Source organism: Alligator mississippiensis, chromosome 13 (assembly GCF_030867095.1).
Source record: "Alligator mississippiensis isolate rAllMis1 chromosome 13, rAllMis1, whole genome shotgun sequence".
NCBI lineage: Eukaryota > Metazoa > Chordata > Crocodylia > Alligatoridae > Alligator > Alligator mississippiensis.
In genome coordinates this window covers 58,645,367-58,663,515 of record NC_081836.1, presented here as the reverse complement: position 1 = coordinate 58,663,515, position 18,149 = coordinate 58,645,367, and the positions used below count along the sequence as shown (strand labels likewise).

Sequence of the window (18,149 nt, the reverse complement as noted above, 5' to 3'; positions counted from 1 at the left end):
TCGGTGGAGAGGAAACGTGCGTGTGGACAGGCGGGGGAGCGGGGATCCTGCCTGCCCTGCCGTGTGCGGGAAGCCGCCGCCAGCGAATGGTGGGACCACGCCCGGGTCACTGCTTCACCCCCAGCTTGTGTCGGGAGTCACAACCCGCCTCCTGTTGTCCGGGGACGAGGGCAGAGCCCAGGCTGCCCTGACTGGGGTCAAACCCGCGTGGGGCAGCACGGGCCGCCCGACAGCGGGGCTCGCGTGGCCGGACGAGCTGCGGCTCCCAGCTGCAGCCCAGCCGCGGGGGCCACCCGGGCCGGGCCGGGCCGGGCCGGGCGCTCTCCAGGGACGAGCCGCCCGGCCGCCAGGGGGCGCTGCTGCCCCGCCCCCTCCGCTCCCTCCCCGCGCGGGGCCCGCCGGGATATGTGGGCGGGGCGCGCGGCGCACGCTGGGCAGCGGAGCAACATGGCGGCGCGTGTCCTCTCGGCCGGCCTCCGCCGCCTCCTGCCGCGCCTGCCCGCCCGCCCCGGGGCCTGTGCCCGCCCCTGCCCCGCCGCGCCCCGCCACGCGCCGCTCCCGCTCCCGCTCCCGCAGGTGGGCCCGCCCGCCCGGCCGGCCGGCCGGCCGCATTGCCCGGGACGCGGGCGTCCCCGGGCCGGGGTCACGGCGGTGCCCGGGGTCGGGCGCTCCCGCCTCCCGGCGCCGCGGCCGCGGGTTGACGAGAGCCTCTGTCCCGTGTGTGTTGGCAGGTGTGCGGGCCGTGGCTGCAGCCGCGCCGGCGGTACTCGGACCTGCCGCCCCTCACGCTGCAGGGGATCAAGGACCGCGTGCTGTACGTCCTGAAGCTCTACGACAAGATCGATCCCGAAAAGGTGAGCGCTGGGCTCGGGCCGCGGCCTGGTGTGCAGCCCGTCCGGGGGGGGCGGGGGGGGGCAGCGCCGCCGCCGCCGCCGAGTAACGACCGGGTGGAGGCCGCCGGGATCTAACGAAGTAAAGCAGCCGGTAGGAGCTGTCAGGAAACAGGAAACTTGTGTTTCTTCCGAGCAGCTCAAGGGACAGAGACGCTTTCTTCCCTTCGTCTGGAAAGGTTTCAGCAAACGGCCGCTTGTCAGATGCGCGTCCCATCTGCCGGCGGCTGGAACAATGGTTGTTGTCACGAGGTGGAAGTGGGGGCAGTGTAGATAGCGCGCAGCGCCAGCTCTGAGGGGTTAGACGGAAGCTGCTGTCTATCGTCTGCCCGGGTGAGAGGCCAGGCTCTCCCAGTCCTGCTGTGGGACGCGCGCTTCCCCCGCTCGAGCTGCACCGAGAAACTGGATCACCCCCGCTGCTGCTTTGCCTTCCCCTCCCTTGGTGTTGGCACGGTGCATCTGACCGGTCTGTCCTTGCCTTCGCTTCTTCTTGCAGCTAACGGCTGATTCCCACTTCATGAAAGATTTGGGCTTGGACAGTTTGGACCAAGTGGAGATAATCATGGCCATGGAGGACGAGTTTGGTACGTTGCGCGCGCAGCCCGAGCTCTCCTTACCGGTGCGGGGTTTTCTTTTCCGAGTCACGGAGCCGGGCGGGGCCCGTACGGTCGTCGAGCCGGTCCCCTGCCGCGGGCAGGAAGCGTTGGGCTCGGATGCGCTCGGCGAGGCCCCGTCCAGCCTCGTCTCGAACGCCGCCAGGGAGGGCGGGCGACGGCTCTGCCCCGCTGGGAGCGCGCTCCAGACTCCGGTGGCCCCGACGGAGACGACGTTTTCCCTTGTGCCCAACCTGAATTTACCCTCTAGTAGTCTATGCCCCTGGTCCCGTGAGGGGCCCTCCTGCACAGCTGCTCTCCTAGGTCACGATGCTCCCCACCCTCCACGTGCTTATTTATTTGATCCCAGAGTTGACTCCTGCAAACAAAACCTTAGTTCTTCTGTTTCTGTAAGATCACGTGATTGTTAACGTTGGTTTAATTAAATGCCGAGCTAATCAGCTCTGGCATTCATTGACTGGAAATTCTAAACATTTACAATAGCAAAGAAGAGAGAATATAGGTGGGGTTTTTGGGACAGCTTTAATTGAAGACAGACTGAGCAGAAGTATGTAGTGTAGTGTAGTGCTCCCATCTGGCGGGGAGTTCGCTTGCCCCCAGAAGGACGGGACGCAGGAGAGCAGCTCTCCAGAGCCTGTTCTGGCGGCTGGCTCACGCCTCGAGCGTCCTGCACGTGGTAAATGCTGACCGCGCTTGCTAGGGCACGTCAGACCACTGGCACTTCAAGCACTAGTTCGTCTGTAATTCCCCAGACCGCCTTGTCCTGTCCCAGCGGTTGCACGCCAGGCTGGGTGAGAACTTGGGGAGTGCACCAGATGCTTTGGTTTTGCTCGAGGAGGCACACACTCTCAGTGCAGCTCTGCAGCCAGCCCCAGCCCCAACCGCACCAGGTTTTCCTCGTGCCTCGCATAATTTGCTGCTTCTGGGCAAGATGTTGCAGCCTAGTAGCGAGGTGTCCAATCTCGCTTTATGCTACAGAGCGCCCACCCCTGCATTCGAGCCACGTCATGGGCACCAGCATTTGTTTGATAGCTGCCTTGCTGCTGTTCCTGCTTTAGATCGAGTGTGTGCGTTCCCTTCCAGGGTTTGAAATTCCTGATGCAGAAGCAGAAAAGCTATGGTGTCCACAAGAGATCGTAGACTACATTGCGGATCGGAAGGACGTATACGAATAAAGACATCTGTCTGGTAGGTAGATATCCTTACGCGAGGAACAGGTAACAGCTGGGAGGCCGGAAATCGATATAAGACATGCCTGCTTCTGTCGGGACCTACCCTTCAGTACGACGGTGTGACTCCCGAGGCGCTGGAAAGCCTCCTGGGGGGCAGGCCCAGGTGTTTGAGGCAGAGTGCGGCCCGGTCTGGCGGAACTGAGCTCGTTGACTTGGTCCCACCCGGAACAAATACCAGCATCCTTGGGAGCTTTGAGCGTCCCAGCAGACGTGCCAGGGCTGAATAGGCCATAACGTCCCCGTGTCCCGGCAGGTTGCGTGGTCAGGCAGGTCAGCGTGAGGGACGGGGCGCGGTGGAGTTGTACCAGGTCTTGGGTCCCGCCTCTGGCTCCCTGCTCCCCTAGACCTGTGAGAGGCCCATGTTCAGGAGAACAGCTAGTCGCTTCCAGTCTGCTGCACGTTTTGTCTCGCCCAAGTGACTTGAGCGCAGAAAAGCAACCTGTGGATTTCTTTTTTAACAGGAAACCTCTTCTGGCACGAGCACTGGGATGATGCCAGCAGGTGTACGAATGTAAGCGCACATTTCGGTACCGTGGCTGCTTTCATCGGAATCGTTCTGTTGGACGTTGTATTTAAAGCTGTCGATGTGTTGGCCTTTCAAAAATAAATATGTAATACCACGGCTGTGTCGATGGTTCTGTGCTAGGATCCCTTCGTGCCACCGGTCCCATGTCATTATTTTCAGTGCGTTAAGTCCCCAGCGCTACCCTTAGTTTTCAGTCATTCGGCTACATTAAGTAGGTGCCTGCAGGAAGAAGTTCTGGCTCTTCCTCGGAGGTGAGTGTTAGGCCGTGCCATACTTACTCTCGTCTGGGGTCGGGATTGCTCTGTGCCCATCGTGTTGGCATGGGTTTGAGCTCACAGCTTTGTGTTCTGGCTCGGTTGTAGTCCTGTGCCTTTGGCTGCAGGTGCTTTAGCGTTGCGGTTTGGGATTGATGTCGAAATCCCATCCTATTGCCTTTAGTCCCTGCTCAAACATCTGGCAAGCACGTGGAGATGGAGTTCCCCGCTGCTGTCACTGAGGGCTAATGGGTGGAAACCAAGGGCCAAATGGCTCAAGTTGCTAGAGAAATAACTCCTGTAGCGAGGGTGTGTTTTGGGGAGCACGGCCATAGCAACTCTGAGGACTGGTACCCGCCGTCCCAGTGTGGGGAGCCTTGCTGGGCCGAGCCTGGCAGCCCCTCCGACCTACTCGCAGGTTGCTTCTGTGCAGACCCCAGACGCCGCGAACCCGCCTGTCTTGTGCCGCCGGAGCCCCGAGGCAGTCGTCCTGCACAGGCAGCGCCGAGCCCGCTTCCCAGGGTGAGGTGAAGCTGGCGTATCCTGCGCTCGGCGCTGAAGTGTCCCTCGTCCGGATGCGCAGAGCTACGTCCAGACTCCCTCTGTCTCCCCCCAAATCAGCACAGGAGGGTGAATAGGTCCTGGTAACGTTTCCTTCACCCGGCCTTGTCCAGCTCCCGACCTCCTGGTCTAGGTGTCAAAAGCATCTCCTAAATCTGGTATGAATGGTGTAGAGAACCCACTGGGCTAACGAATATGTCCTAAACTGGGTCAGGGGCTGTTGGCACCAAATGCGCGCTGGGTTCGTCCCTCTCCGTTACATGTAGTGCCAGGGAGGGAGGGAATCCAGCGCCGTCTGTACAACGCACCTTAAATCGGCTCCCTGAAGGGTTCGTGCCCTGCACGGCTTCGAGTGACGCTTTTCCCCCGTGCCTCGTCTGCCCTTTCTGATACATCGGTTGCTTTTCCATCCTTTGGCCCCGTCCTGTTAGCGAACGCAAGTTGGGAAATAAGCGCTCTCCCTTGGAACCGCTCCGACTTTCCAGGCAGAAAGTGAAGGGGGCGACTGCCGCCCGGGACCGTAACCGCTGCTACTCAGCCTGAGGGGCTTGTTTCAATCTCTCCGGCCTGCAACGAAAGTTGTTTCTGGACGCTGCACAACTTCCCCGGAGCCCAGATACGCTTCCATCTCGCAGGGGCAGCGCCAGGCGCGGAGCCAAGAAAGCGTCAGTCCCTGATGTGTTTTCCTCTGACAACCAGTGTGATAGGAGGATGGAAACCAAGCTCGGAGGCTCGGCGTGGGCTCCCGGGGGCCGTGTAGGTGTTTTGTTTTCACAGCTTGCTTAGCGAGAGCCCGCGGCGCGGAGCCCGGCTGTGCGGGCCGCGAGCCGCGCTCTTGCTGCAGCTCTGTCCGTCTCGCAGGGCTGCCTGCCTGGAGCAGCCGGACGGGCAGGGACACCTGGACCGGCGCCGTCTCCCGCTGCCGTGCGTGCTCCTGGGCCAGAAAGCGGGAGATGCCCTAGTGCCACCCCCGGCCCCAGCGGGGCACCCCCCCCGGCTGCCGCTCCGCGCGGACACGCCTCGGGCGGGCACCCCTCGCCCCGCCGCAGCCCCGGCTGCTCGGCTCCGCCCGCCCGCCCGCCCGCCCCCCGCCGCCGCCGCGCGTCCCGGGCTCGGGCTCGGGCTCGGGGCCGGGGGCGGCTCCGGGCTCCCGCGCAGCCGGCACCGCCCGGGGGCGGGACGAGCCGAGACGCGGATCCTGCGGCCCCGGCGCCGCCGCCGCCGCCGCCTCCGCCCGGGCAGCCGCACCGCACCGCACCGCACCGCACCGCACCATGGGCCCACGCAGCGCCGCCCGCCTCCTGCCGCTGCTCGCCCTCGCCCTCGCCGGTAAGAGCCGCCCCCGCCCCCGCCCCCGGCCCCGCATCCCTGCCCGTGCCCGTGCCCGTGCCCCAGCGCGGCGCCTGGCAGGCGAGCCGGGCCGGGGCCGCCCCATCCCCGCAGCCCGAGCCCAGCCCGGCGGGGCGCACCGGGACACAGCGACAGCGTCCAGGCCGGCCCTGCCCTGCCCCGCGCCCCTCCACGCAGCCCCCCGCTCTCCTGCCCTGCCCGGCCCGGCCCAGCCGGAGCCGCTGTCCAGGCTCCCTTCCAGCCACGTCCCGCTCCGGGCAGCGCCGGGCACCGGCTGCCTGGCAGGACGGGGCGGCGATCCTGTGTGGCTGCTCCGGGCACCCCCGGGGACGCTGCTGGCCTGGCGCGTGCCCCCGTGTGCGCGTGGTGCACGTGAACGGCGCCTGTGACCGCTCCGTGGGCACTTGGGGCGCTGCCCGGGCCGCACAAACCAGCCCCAAGGTGAGGGCAGGGGTCAGCGCCGCGGCAGCCCGGCGGGTCAGGCCGTCCGGCGTGCGCGGGGAGCCGGGCTCGGGGCTCGGCGGGCGGGCGGGCGGGCGGGGGTTTCCAGCTGGGGTTTCCATCAGGCCCCAGCTCTTCCTTTCGCAGGAAATGGCTCCTGGTGAAACCTGACTCTGCCAAGGGTTCAAGTCCCAGGCGACTTGGGCTGCGGCGGGGGCTGCCCGCGGGCGGGAGGCAGAGCCGGGGGCGGCGCAGGCCGCGACACGTGAAGCTGCTCCGGACACGGAGCCAGACGTGCTCCAGCGCCTGGCACGGCTGAACCCCCCGGGCCCGAGGCTGACGAGCACGGCCGGGGCCCCGGTCCTGCCGTCGTGGGAGGCTGTGCGGGGCCGGGTGCCCCCGCTCGGCGCCCCTGGAGCCAAACCCCGGGCGCCCGAGCAGGGCGAGGCCGGCGCGGGGCCAGGACCTCGGGCCGAGCTGACCCTGGAGCCCAGGGACCAGGCTGGCCCTGGCGAAGGGGTGGGGCGCCTGAGCCGGGGGCCGTTCGGGGTGAGGCAGCGTTGCCGGAGCGGCTCCGACGGCCCCGAGCCCGGCAACCGCCCCTCCGTGCTGCAGAGGCAGGGCCTGGCCCGGTGCATCGCGGGGCCCGCGTGTGCATGGCTCACGGTCCCGCTCGCCGCCCGCCCATCCCCGCCACGTGCCCGGGAGACAGGCCATTGCCATGGCAACGCTGCTCCGTGCCGGTGGCCGCGGCCTGCGTGGCTTTGTCCCGTCTCCCTGCGGCTCGGCTCGGCTCGGCTGCGGGCAGGGATGGGCCCGGCTGGTGGGCCCGGGGGCAGTGACTGGCAGCCGCCCCCCCATCAGCACATGTTGCGTGTTCCCCGGGGTTGCATGCGTGTTCACCTGTGTGCATGTGTTGATAGATGTGCACACACATATGCACACGCACACACACGCAGCTGCAGTCACACCGTGCTCGGGTGCAGAACCTTGTCTGCATCGCCGGCCTAGGGCAGGGGTCCGGGCTCTCACCCCCGACCCTCGGTGCCGTTAGTCGGGCGAGCTGCTGCAGCGCTGCAGGGAAGGGAGAGATGCTCAGCATTGCCCAGGGCCCCCTCGGCCGGCTGGCAGCTGCAGCCCACCAGGGACAGCGCTGGGTGGCACCGCGAGCCGCTCGTGCCCCATCCCCAGGCGGCAGGGCCCTGTGCGATGCCCGAGTTGTGCTCTCCCCGTCTCTCCCCAGCGGCCGTGGATCAATGCACCCACGTGGGCCCCTGCGCCAACGGCGGCACCTGCTCCGTGGTGGGATCCACGCTGACCTGCACCTGCCCCGGGACCTGGACGGGGGAGCGCTGCCAGACAGGTAATGGCTCGGCCCGGGGCGGCTGGCGCTGGGGAGGGCCACGACTCTGCCCCCGTGACCGCCCCTCCCTGCCTTTCTCCCTGCAGCTCTGTCCTCCCCGGAGCGGCTGCAGGAGGCCGCGGGGACGCTGGGCCTGGACGTGCTCTCTGCCCCCGCGGTGCCGCCCCGACACCCCTCGGGAGCACCGGACAGCGTGGAGAGCAGCCTCAGCACCAGGCCCCCTCTCCCCAGCGCCGGACCCCAGCTGGCCTGGCCGGGCGGGAGAGGGCAAGCAGAAGGGCGTCCAGCACCGGACACGGCCAGCCCCGAGCGCGTGTGGCCGTCGGCCTCTCCGGACGGACGCAGCGTGGGAGAGGCCAGCAGCCTCCCGCCCTCCCTGGGGCCACCGTCCTGGGCAGCAGGGCCCGCTCCCGGGGGAGGCACCAGGCTGGAGCAGGACGGCAGCACTGAGGGTTCACGGCTGCCCACAGCGTCTCCCCAGTCTGCCGCCGGCGCCTCGTGGGAGCGGGCCTCGTCCAGCACCGCCGCAGCCCCGCAGGCCTGGGGCACGCAGGGTCCCCCGCCGGGAGCGCTGCAGACCGGCCACAGCCCGGAGCCGCCAGCCACGGCCGGCCAGGACACCGGGAGGCTGGTCAGCAGCCTGGCGCCCGGGCCCAGCCTCGTGCCGTGGCCTCACGCCGGGGCTGACCAGCCGCGGCGCCCCACAGGAGAGGCGTGGAGGCAGGGGCTGGCCCAGCCCGAAGCGGCGGACACGACGGGGCTGGACCGCACCCAGGCCCCGAGCCCCGGGCCCCCGACGCGGGAGCAGACCGAGCCGGCGCCCCGCACCCCGGCCCAGGCTGCGGCAGACGGACAGACGCCCGGGGGCAGCCACAAGCCTCGGGCCCCGCAGGCAGTGCAGGGAGCCACCAGCGTGGCTCTGCCGGCCACGGAGACGGGCGAGACCCTGACGCCGGCCACCGACAGCGGTGGGACGGAGCCCGTGTTGCTGACAGCCCGTTCCATGCCCAGGGTGCAGGGGACCAGCGCCCAGCAAGGAGCACCCCTGGGAACCCAGGCGTCCGGGACGGGGCCGCTGGGGGAGCTTGGTGCCGAGAGTCCTGGGCCCCACGGTGTGGAGGGACGCCCTGAAAGCAGGGGCTTCTCCCCCTACCCCAGGACACGAGCAGACGGGAGCACCGCAGCAGAGCTGTGGACGGAGCCCTTCACCACAGCGTCCCCAGACGGGCCCCCGCGTGTCTCCAGCGGTGCCCTGGAGCCGTCCACCACCCCCGCGGCGCCGGCGCCAGCGCCCCGCTCGCCCCTGCCCCGCGGACCCCTCACGCTGGCGCCTGACGCGCTCCCCAGCACCCGGGACTCTCGCCCCAGCCCTGCCCCGGCACGGACGGAGCTGGCAAGTGACACCCCGGCCTCTACGTCTGGCTGGTCTTGGAAAGGCGGGGGCCCGGGGGCCAGCGTGGCCCAGCCAGCCACAGACCGGACTGCAGTGCCCGGACCGGAGACCATGACCCCGAGTGACCGCAGCAAAGAGCCCGAGGCGTCCACGCCGCCCAGGGGCCTGGCGTCGCTATCGACAGACCCCCCGGCTCTCACCTCGCGGCCAGTGACCCAGGACCCGCAAGGACCTGGCGCAGGGGGGAGCCACGGTGTGGCCACGTCCGCCCTGCGACCCGTCTCCAGTGCTCCCCGTGCCGCTCCTGCGCTGCCGTCGCCGCGGGCCACCGATGGGGACGGGGACGTGGGCATCACGGCGACACTGCATCAGGAGACGGCACATCCACGGACCCCTCGCACCACCGCGGCGCTGCCCCCCGACCCTGGCACCCCACGGGCCAGTGCTCCCCAGGGCTCCTTCCCGCCTGCTGCCCCGGAGCCACGTGGGAGCCCCACATCCGCCTCGGAGAGGGGCCTGCCCGGGTCCCCGCCTGCCCCGGGACCCTCCACGCTCAGCTCGTCTCCGTCTCCGAGCGCGGCGACCGCGGGCACTGCCATGGCTGCATCCCCCTTGGCCTCGCGGAGCTGGAGCAGAGAGACGGCGAGGCCGGCGCTGGAGCTGTCGTCTGGGCTCACGGGCACCACGCCGAGGCCGTCCAGCCCCGCCACGGAGCCTGCGCCCCCCAGCAGCGTGGCGCAGACCCTCCCGGGCAGCAGCAGCACCCCAGGGGCTCAGCCCAGGCCCAGGCGTCCCATCCCCAAGCTGGCATCGACCGCCGAGAGCACCGGGTCCCTGCCACATCCGGCAGCCACAGGCAGCGTACCCCGGACGTGGGGCCTGCACCTTGCCCAGCCTGTGAGCAGCACCGGGACGGCAGCTCCTGGTGCCGGCACCCGCCTCGGGGACGCTACGCCAGCTGCGAGACCTGGCCCGGCCGGCGTGACCGAGGCCCCGGCTCCACCTGGACCCGGCAGGGATGGCCACGGCACGGCCCAGCGCGTCTTCGTGGTGGAGGACCAGCCCCCGCTCCTCAAAGGTGAGTCCTGGGGTGGGGGCTCCCCATCGAGGGCGCAGCTGGGGTAGGGGCTCATGGGTGCAAATCACCGCGGGCATCTCCCGCCCAGTGCCCGGATGGCAGCCCCAGCCCCGTGGGCTCCTCAGGCACCTCTGGGTTGGTGCGGATCATGGGGTGACCCTGTCCCCCGTGGGCACCAACCCAGGGCAGGGTCTGGCTGCGTGGCCCCGGAGGGTGGCAGCCCCGGGGGTGCACCCGCGACCGCGGCCGGCTTCCAGGAGCTGAACCGCGGCGCCGGGCAGGGCTCATGGGGAGCAGCACGTGCGGCTCTGGGCTCCCACCCGGGGTTGTGCCAGGGTTTGCCTGGGCTGGTTTGGACGGGGCTGGTCCTGCCTCAAGTGGGGCTCGGACTAGCCGTGACCCCCCTGCAGCCCCGTGGCTCTAGGGATGGCTCGGAGCCGGTGGGGCAGGGCTGGGGGGTGCTCGGGTGTGAGCCGTGATCGTGTCCCCGGGCCCCTCGTCCGCAGTGCACGTCCTCCGTGTCCCCTGCGAGCTGGTGCTGGAGATGGAGCCGGTCCCGGCGCTCCAGGACCCGGCGTCGTGGGAGCACCAGGGCCTGGTGCGGAGCTTCAACGAGACGGTGAGGCCTCAGGCACGGGCCTGACCTGGGGGCGCCGGGGTCCGCAGCCCCCTGCTCTCCTCTCACGTGGCCCTTCTGGGTCTGCTGCGCAGGTCGCCCCTCTCTTCGCCGCCGTGCCGGGCTTCCAGCGCCTGGAAGTGAAGAGGATCGGACGGGAGCAGCCACGGCCCCGCTCGGAGCTGCAGCCCTGGTGAGCTCTGCCGCTGGGCTACGCGTGGCTGCGATGACGCCGTGCTGGCGGTACCACGGCCGCGTGCCCTGCTCCCGGTGTGGCCTGGGGTCGCGTCTCCAGCTTGCAGCTGTCCAGCTGGTGCATGCGCCTGTGCCCGGGGCTGTGGCTGACCGTCCCGCCCGGCTACGCTCTCCCCCCAGGCCGGGCGGCGCGGTGCTGGAGTTCGACGCCCTGTTTGTGCTGGAGCGGGGGCGCTGGCCGGCGCCCGGCGTGGGAGCCCTGCTCAACCTGACCGTGCAGTCCGGCCTGCGCTTCGCCAACGCCAGCGTGCTACGTGGCGCCGTGCTCGGTGAGTCCCTGCTGCAGCTCGGCCTCGGCCCCAGGCCCGTAGCCGCCCCGTCCGCAGTCCGGCTGGCTCCAGCATCGGGGATCCGGGCAGGCCTCCGTTTGCTTCGCTGCCCATCCGGTCAAGTCTGTGTTCAAGCAGGGTTGGTGTCAGCGCTGCACGGTGCGGCTCTGCGCCGGGGCAGGAGGAGCAGCCCGCAGGGGTTGCCTGTATTGTAAGCGGCCGCGAGGGTGACAAACACGGCTCCAGCGACGTGGCCTCTTTGAAAACCATCCTCAGGACGTGGTGCTAGACCGAGCCGCTGGCGCGCTGTTGATCTTCCAGGGCAAAAGCCGCCCTGTTTGGGGATGACGTGTCTCCCCACGTGTGGTGCAAACCGTCCCATATGAGTTGCTCGTGCAGTTTGGGCGCGTGGCGTGGCGTAGCGCAGAGCGCGAAGCTGATGCTCTCGGGTCAGTCCCAGGGATCGGTCCCTGGCTGTAGAGGTGCCACGACCGGAGCATGTGGCCGTACCGTGGGAATTTGTTCACTGTGCTGTAGAGGCAGGGCGCCACTCTGGAGGCTGGGGTCCCAATTACTTGATTTGCTCATTAAGTCCCTCATCAAGGCGGGCTGCTTTCCTGGTCTTCGGCGCGTTACTAGCGGGGTGTTGGTTGTAGCCGCGGCGGTCCAGGGACACGGGCAGACGCGGCTCTTCGGGTAGCGAGAGGTGATTATCTTTTAGTCGACCAAATCGAGAGTTGGAAAAATGGTTCTGTGCAGGCTGCCGGGTACAAACACCCTTCTTCGTTACCAGCAGCATCCGGCTCCGTCGTTGCGAAGGGGCTTGTAAAACCCAGGACTTCGGGGTGCTTGTGCTTTCCAGTCTGAGGGGGTTTTTTGGTCTGTTTTTGGGGCTTTTTGCATTGAGAAGCATCTGGCGAGCAAGTTGTCTAGCAGTGCCACTACGCTGTAGATCTGCCGGCTGTGGGGCTGCGCTCGGGTTACGCCCCGCTCCCCCGGGCCGTTTTACTAGCGTGTCTCATCGCAGCTGACCGGCTCCGGCTCTGGCTCCGCGCTCGTCCGCGGGGGCTGACGGCAGCTCCTCGCCCGCCGCGATGCTGCTTGTGAATAAAGGGCCTCGTTCGTGCGTCGCGTGCAGCCTTCGCGTCGGCCGAGGGTTGTGGCACGAAGCCTGGGCTGTAGTGCATGCAGCAGCCCCGTGGGACGCTCCTCCTTGCAGCTTTCACGACCCGGTCCTAGTGTCGTGTCGTGCCCCTTGTCCTTGTCCGGGGAGAGGCAATGTCCATAAATCCCCAGCGACTTCCCCAGGGAGCACGCTGGCAGCCCTGCTTCGTGCCTCTCGCTCCTAACCCGACCAGGCCTGGCCTCCTTAGTCTCCTGCTACGGCGAGGCGAGGCGGGGAGAGGTGGGCGGCCAGCCTGACCCCACCACGCGCCTGCCCTGCCCGCAGAGACCCGGCTGGACCCCTGCACCCTGCTCTTCGCGTGCCCGGCCGGGTTCGAGTGCGTCGGCCGCGGAGACGGGAACGCCAGCTGCACATCCGTGTGCCACCGCGACTACTGCAAGAACCACGGCATCTGCACGCACCCCCGGGGCCGCGAGCCCGTGTGCCAGTGAGTGTGGGCCCCGGGCACGGGGCTGGGGGGAGGCGGCGGCACTGGCACCCCCCGGGCTGCAGACAGCTCCCAGGGCAGCGGTGGCACCTGACCCACGCGCCCGGTGCTGCAGGTGCCCGGTGGGCAGCGACTACTGGTTCATGGGGCTGCGCTGCGACTACAAGGTGACGCACCAGGGGCTGCTGGGCGCAGCCTGCGGGGTGCTGCTCAGCGTGGCGCTGGTGGGCGCCGTCATCGCCGGCCTGGTCATCCGGCGTGTCAAGACCCTGCTGCTGGAGGCCAAGGTCGACCAGACCAAGAGCAGGTGAGCTGGCGTGACCGGCGGGCACGGGGGGAGAGGCTGTGCGTCTGTCGCGTCTGCACGCGGCGCCGCGTGCCCAGCGGCAGGGGCTGAAGGGCAGCACACGCCGCCTCTGGACCCCGCTCGCTGCTCCGCGCCTGTTGAAACCGCAGCGCTCGGAGCTGCACGCGGAGCTCTAGACAAAACCTGAGCAGCGGCACGATCGCTGCCTGCGCCTCCCGCTCCGATGCCCGCGGCCCAGAGCCAGGCGTCGCCTGCGCGGCTGCATCCTGCAGTGGCCCCAGCACGTGCGGCCCCCGCCCGGGTCAGCACCACCCTGCACGCGGCTCCCTGCGCCGCACCGTGGCTGTTGTGCTGGGGGGTGGCAGGCCGGGGCGGGGGGCTTGGGGCTGTCATCCTCGAGGGGGGCTAGCCCTGCTGACGCCGCCGGGCTGGGCCAGCTGGAGCGGGGCCAAGGTCAACAGGCTGCAGGGGCTGATAGCGGCTGCCCTGGGCTGGAGCCAGGGGAGGGGCAGGAAGACGGGGCTCGAGCACCTGCGGGGCTGGGGGCCAGGCCCAGCCTGCTCCCAGCTACCGCCCTGGGGGCAGCACTGAGCCCCCCAGGCCTGGGCAGACATGCGCTGGGCTCCGAAGGCCGCACAACCCGAGAGCCTGCCCTGCCCCGCATGCCACCGGTGCTGTGCCTCGCACCCAAGACCGCAGCCCCCTGCCCGGCCAGCACCCCTCGCTCCCAGCCCTTCATCCCGGGCTCCCTCCCTGCTCCTCGGCACGGGCGTCAGGCCCGGCTCCCTCCTCCGCCTGCCCCGAAGGTCGGCGCACGGTGCGAGGAGGGTGGGGTTGTGCACTCAGCGCCTTGGCAGCAGCCGCGCTTCCTGCCTGCGCGGGCGCGATATCCCCAGGGCTTCCTTCGAGGGACAGGCCACGGCCACGGATGTCCGGCCCCGAGGAATCAGGGCTGGCGCGCGGGAGGGGGAAGGGCCGCAGGTGGGGAGTGAGGTGGGATGCCCGGGCAGGGGGTGCATCGCAGTCCGGGTGCCCACGCCCCAGGCTTGTTTCGTAGCTCAGATGCACGCCGGCACCGAGCCCGGCGTGGCCTGGGGCAGCCTGGACAGGACGCCCGTAGCTGCACCCCGCGTGCTCCAGCTGTGAGCAAGGGGCAGAGGGTGCAGAGCCTGGCATCGCCCGTGCCAATGCCAGCCGGGCAGAGGCCCTGCATTGCCCCTGGCATGGGTCAGAGCATCCTGGGGGTGCTGCCATTAGCACGTCCCTGGGCCCGCGCTGGCACGATGACCGCCTTAGCGCCAGCCCTGAGACCACGGCCCCCCGGGACCCGCTCGCCCTCCGCTCTCAGCTACAGGCGGTTCTGCCGGCTGGACGACGTCTCGGCCCAGTACTGGTCGCAGTCCTGGCTGGCCTCCGCCAACTCCTTGGACAACCCGGCCTTCTGCCCCTCCGAGGAGGTGCTGCACCTGCAGGTGCTGGACAACGGCTGCTGCAGCTGCAAGGACGACTCCCTGCTCGCCGACAGCTGCAAGCTGCAGCCCACGCCGCCCCTCCGCGCCGCCTGCCAGCCCAGGTAATCCAGGACGCCGGGTGCTGCGGCCAGGGGCTTGGGACTGGGACCCTCCTTGCCCTAGGCCTGGGGCCGTGCGGGGCAGGACAGCATGCGCCCGGTTAGGGAAGAGGCCAGCTGGCTCCAACAAACTTTCCGCTGTTATTGCTGCTTTCCAAACAGAGCGGTGGAAAGAGCAACTTGGCCCGTCCCCAGCCCCGGAGGCCAGGGAGCAGCCTGCGTCCTCTGTGGCATCTCCCTGCAGCAGGAAACAGGGCAGCCCGGGGCCCCGCCAGCCCGAAGGCCGCTTTGAAATGGGTCTGGAAGGGCCTCGTCTCCTGCTGGGGTTGAGAGCAGGCGGGGTAGCCGCGTCGGGCCCCTGCCCTTCCCCGTTCGAGCCCCTCCGAGGGCTGCACCCCACGAACACTGCACGAGCCGGTGCGGGGGAGCAGGGGCCAGGCAGCAGTTGAGAGAGGAAGGCGAAGGGGAGGCTGGTTCTTGCTCCCAACCCTTGTCTTGCCTCCCAGTTTCCACTACGACTGGGAAACGAGTTCCAGCAGCATGAACGACCCCATGATCGACTCGGGGAAAGCCAGCGACATTTCTGTGTCCAGCTGGCCCATGGAGCCCATCCAGTGGACGCCGTTTCCCCTCCTGCACCAGCTTTCTCGACAGCGGCCGGTAAGCAGGACGCCCGCGCTCCTCTGGCAGCCACGGCCCCCTACTCGTGACGTGCACATACTCACCGGTCGCGTGCCCGTGTGCTGCGGGGCAGAGGGCAAACTGAGCGGGGCGGGCCGCCTCTTTGCCCCTCAGACACTCGCATTTGGACATGGGGGAAGGGGCGTTGGGGTAAGTACAACTCGCCCGTCGCTAACAGGTGACCCCGTTTTCCCCACAGCACAAAGCCCGGCGGCCCCACTCCTACTGCGAGGGCATGGAGCTGGTCAATCTGGAAAGGAGCTGGACGGCCTAGACGGCAGCCGACGCACCACAGGCAACTCCGTTCAGCTTTTGAAACCAACCACGTTTTATTTTCACATAACAAGCTCGGTGAAGGAATCTCAAACACTTGGACAATACAATCAATGCAGGTATGATGTCAGTTTTACTCAGTGCAGGAGTCCTGAAGATTATCAGCTAAACTTTTCGACGTGATTTCAGACCGGACTTTGGAAGCCAGCTTTGGTTTGGGACAGCATCGTTAGCAGTAAAGGAGTTACAGAGAAGTGTCGAGCGACATACAACGCTGGCATCCGACAGAGTTAACGACTTACACCTGGCGGGTTGCAAAGAAAAGTCTTTACGAGTTTCTGAACGTCGCGTCATACTATGTACATAGATGGTCTGCCCTACAGCCATTTCAGAACAAGCTAAGCCACTGTGAAGATTGAAATACAAATTCCGCACTGCTGCATTGTTCATCGTGATTCATGTCAATGAGGTATACATTTTAAACACCAGGACATTTTTAAGTATTAAACTTTTATTTTCCAAAATGCTCTCCTCATTTGCAAGTGTCCTGTCGAGGATCTAGCCGGGCACAGATGGTGGGGGCAGATGAAAGCGAGGGCTTGCGAAGTACGGCAGGGGCTAGGACAACGCCATCCTGAAGGTGCTCACACAAGAAGAGGGGAAGGAAAAGCAAGCTGCAGTTTCCTAAGCTTAGAATCTCATCTCCGAGCGGGCGCAGAGGGAGATCTCTGACGATAAAAATGCAGGGTTACCTCTTAAAAATTAATGCGCCAGAATAAAAGAAAACCAGACTATGGGAACACACAGCAAATAGCATCATCGTGATATTTTCATAGTATAGAAAACAGCCTACAAATAAAAATCACAAAAAATAGACAGTTATATGCTGAGCAGCCAGAAACGTCATGATTTATTAATATCTGGAGAAACCTCATAATTCAAACACAACCAAACTGTACATTTTACAATCACATTCTATTTGTAAACAGTTAAAAGCCACTGACTTCTTTTGCATCTTAGGACACAAACAGTTAGAATCAAGGCAATGAAATGATGGCGATTTCTGCACTGTTAAAATTTTTTTTACCCTTGCCTAGTCTCTCAGTCTTCGACCAAGCAAGCATCATATAATAATACCATTTGTGGCAAAAAGATGTAACTCGTTACTTTTGCAAGAAAGTAGTTGCGAGAACTCTTTAAACATTTAAAACTTTTTATACAACAAACAATTCTGTAAGCCCAATAACTTGGTTACAGTATGCATAGTTACTCAGATCGGCTTTAAGGTACGACAGTTAAACGTTAACACAGTCACAAGAGCAGAAACGGAGCCACTCGATGGGATTACAAAAAAATTGTATAACTACAGATTATTAGCAAACCACCACCACTCACTAATAAAAAGACAGCGTCAGAAAGCAGTGTGTCAAACTCCAGCTTGAAGCGATTTTTTGGCAGAGAAAAGTCTTACAGAGCAATAAGTAGTATCAGTGCTAAAAGTTGAGTTTTTTTTTCCTATAAGAAACTACAAGGAGTTTTTACTGGGGAACTGGTTTTCCTGAGAGCCATGCTCTTTGATTTAGGAGACAGGAATAGAAAACAAAAGGACATGGCCAAACACTGTTCGTTATTCCCAGAGATAGAAAGCATCTTTTTCATTCTCAATTTTTTTTGTCTTTTTAAAAATTTTTTAAATGATGGAAGAGTAAACATCTCTCTCAAAAACAAAAACAAAATATTCTGTAAACAAGGGGGCCCCGCCACGGGCGCCCCCAAAACAAAATTGAAAGCCTATTGAAAGTGCAGGACCCCCCTGGCTGGCAGGCTGGGTTGCAAGTCACAGCTGTGGCCACAGTTTTTTAAACTGTAGAGCTAAATTCTTTAGTTTTACACATGAAAAAAACTGGTGCAATACTTTCATTCATAATCCTAAGTCAGTATCAGAACTTGTTCTTGAAACGCCACAATACCACAATAAGGTAGGCATACATCAAGGCATAGTAGGGAGCGCACACTGTTTTTAAGAACATCCTTGAGTAAACATTTACACGTGAACTGCTGCCTCCCCGATATTGCCGATTAGACAGAGAGAACATCATTCAGTGCAAAGTTAAAAAGCTCATACTCCAACATCATCAGCAAAATGCAAAAAAAAAAGAAAAAAAGAAAAAAAATGGAATTCAAAGAATAAACATGATGACTATACACAAATGAGCTCATTCCAAGCAGTTTTATATGGATAGCACTATCTGGAAGTGTAAATATATACTTTTTTCACATTATACTATTGGCCTGCATGATTCAAGTATTCAAACTGATATGTTTTGGGCTAAAACAAAGTGGAAAATGTGCAGAAAGTAACTGTTTCCACAGGTGACCCCCTTGCTGTAGGTGAAAAGTCCAAATTAGTGCTGCTTTGTTACATCTTGAGGTCACAGTTTATTAGCTGAAAAAGTAAATGGTTACATGGACTCTCCACCTCCACCGAGGTGGTCAACAGGAAGGAAAGCGTTGATGGGGGATGGGCTGCTAATTCCCCGGGTGTCACTGCTGCTCGGGGTGCCCCACAGGCTTGTGGAATAGTTGGAGCTCCCCCAGAGTGAAGTGCCATGAAGGTCTCCACTGCTAGTTCCCGACAGCCCAGCACCATTCCAGTGATTTAGATCATTACGGTTTGAGAACGAATGGGAACTGTCAATGGATCCGAGTCGGTTCTGGCTGGATCCAAGAGATTGCCAGCCAGGAGAAGGAGTCAGAGACTGGCCTTGTGCAAAGAAGCGACTAATCTCCTCTTCACTGGCAAACTCAGCAAGAATAGTAGTGTTCCCTAATACACACCTGCAGAGAAAGGGAGAAAAGGGAG

General features: G+C 64.6%; 3 protein-coding genes across 9 annotated transcripts in view; 2 read left to right on the top strand and 1 right to left on the bottom strand.

The window, feature by feature from the left end:
• The first annotated feature begins 432 nt into the window (after window positions 1-432).
• On the top strand, window positions 433-3,356 carry NDUFAB1 (NADH:ubiquinone oxidoreductase subunit AB1). Its single transcript, XM_059716633.1, has 5 exons — window positions 433-576; window positions 732-854; window positions 1,387-1,474; window positions 2,588-2,692; window positions 3,198-3,356. The coding sequence occupies exons 1-4, from the start codon at window positions 448-450 to the stop codon at window positions 2,677-2,679; spliced, it is 432 nt and encodes a 143-aa protein (XP_059572616.1). The 5' UTR covers window positions 433-447; the 3' UTR covers window positions 2,680-2,692; window positions 3,198-3,356.
• Window positions 3,357-5,070: 1,714 nt separating this feature from the next.
• Window positions 5,071-15,375, top strand: LOC102560936 (collagen alpha-1(III) chain). Its single transcript, XM_059716631.1, has 11 exons — window positions 5,071-5,406; window positions 7,112-7,231; window positions 7,318-9,702; window positions 10,209-10,321; window positions 10,414-10,511; window positions 10,694-10,842; window positions 12,293-12,455; window positions 12,571-12,762; window positions 14,111-14,335; window positions 14,839-14,992; window positions 15,213-15,375. Exons 1-11 carry the CDS (start codon window positions 5,352-5,354, stop codon window positions 15,285-15,287), a joined length of 3,729 nt encoding a protein of 1,242 aa, XP_059572614.1. The 5' UTR covers window positions 5,071-5,351; the 3' UTR covers window positions 15,288-15,375.
• A 790-nt stretch (window positions 15,376-16,165) lies between these two features.
• TNRC6A (trinucleotide repeat containing adaptor 6A) overlaps window positions 16,166-18,149 on the bottom strand; it is a 51,604-nt gene continuing 49,620 nt past the window's right edge. For all 7 annotated transcript variants that reach the window (XM_059716622.1, XM_059716623.1, XM_059716627.1 and 4 more), the window contains one exon: window positions 16,166-18,124. In XM_059716622.1, coding sequence (XP_059572605.1) covers window positions 17,749-18,124 — 376 coding nt within the window. In that variant the 3' untranslated portion in view covers window positions 16,166-17,748. The remainder of the gene's footprint in view (window positions 18,125-18,149) is intronic.

Bases quoted from the DNA above. Each gene is read 5' to 3' on its own strand.
- NDUFAB1 (XM_059716633.1), top strand. From the start codon at position 448: ATGGCGGCGCGTGTCCTCTCGGCCGGCCTCCGCCGCCTCCTGCCGCGC. The intron at 577-731 runs GTGGGCCCGCCC...GTGTGTTGGCAG, and splicing joins TCCCGCTCCCGCTCCCGCAG to GTGTGCGGGCCGTGGCTGCA. The intron at 855-1,386 runs GTGAGCGCTGGG...TTCTTCTTGCAG, and splicing joins ACAAGATCGATCCCGAAAAG to CTAACGGCTGATTCCCACTT.
- LOC102560936 (XM_059716631.1), top strand. From the start codon at position 5,352: ATGGGCCCACGCAGCGCCGCCCGCCTCCTGCCGCTGCTCGCCCTCGCC. The intron at 9,703-10,208 runs GTGAGTCCTGGG...CCTCGTCCGCAG, and splicing joins CCAGCCCCCGCTCCTCAAAG to TGCACGTCCTCCGTGTCCCC. The intron at 10,322-10,413 runs GTGAGGCCTCAG...TCTGCTGCGCAG, and splicing joins TGCGGAGCTTCAACGAGACG to GTCGCCCCTCTCTTCGCCGC.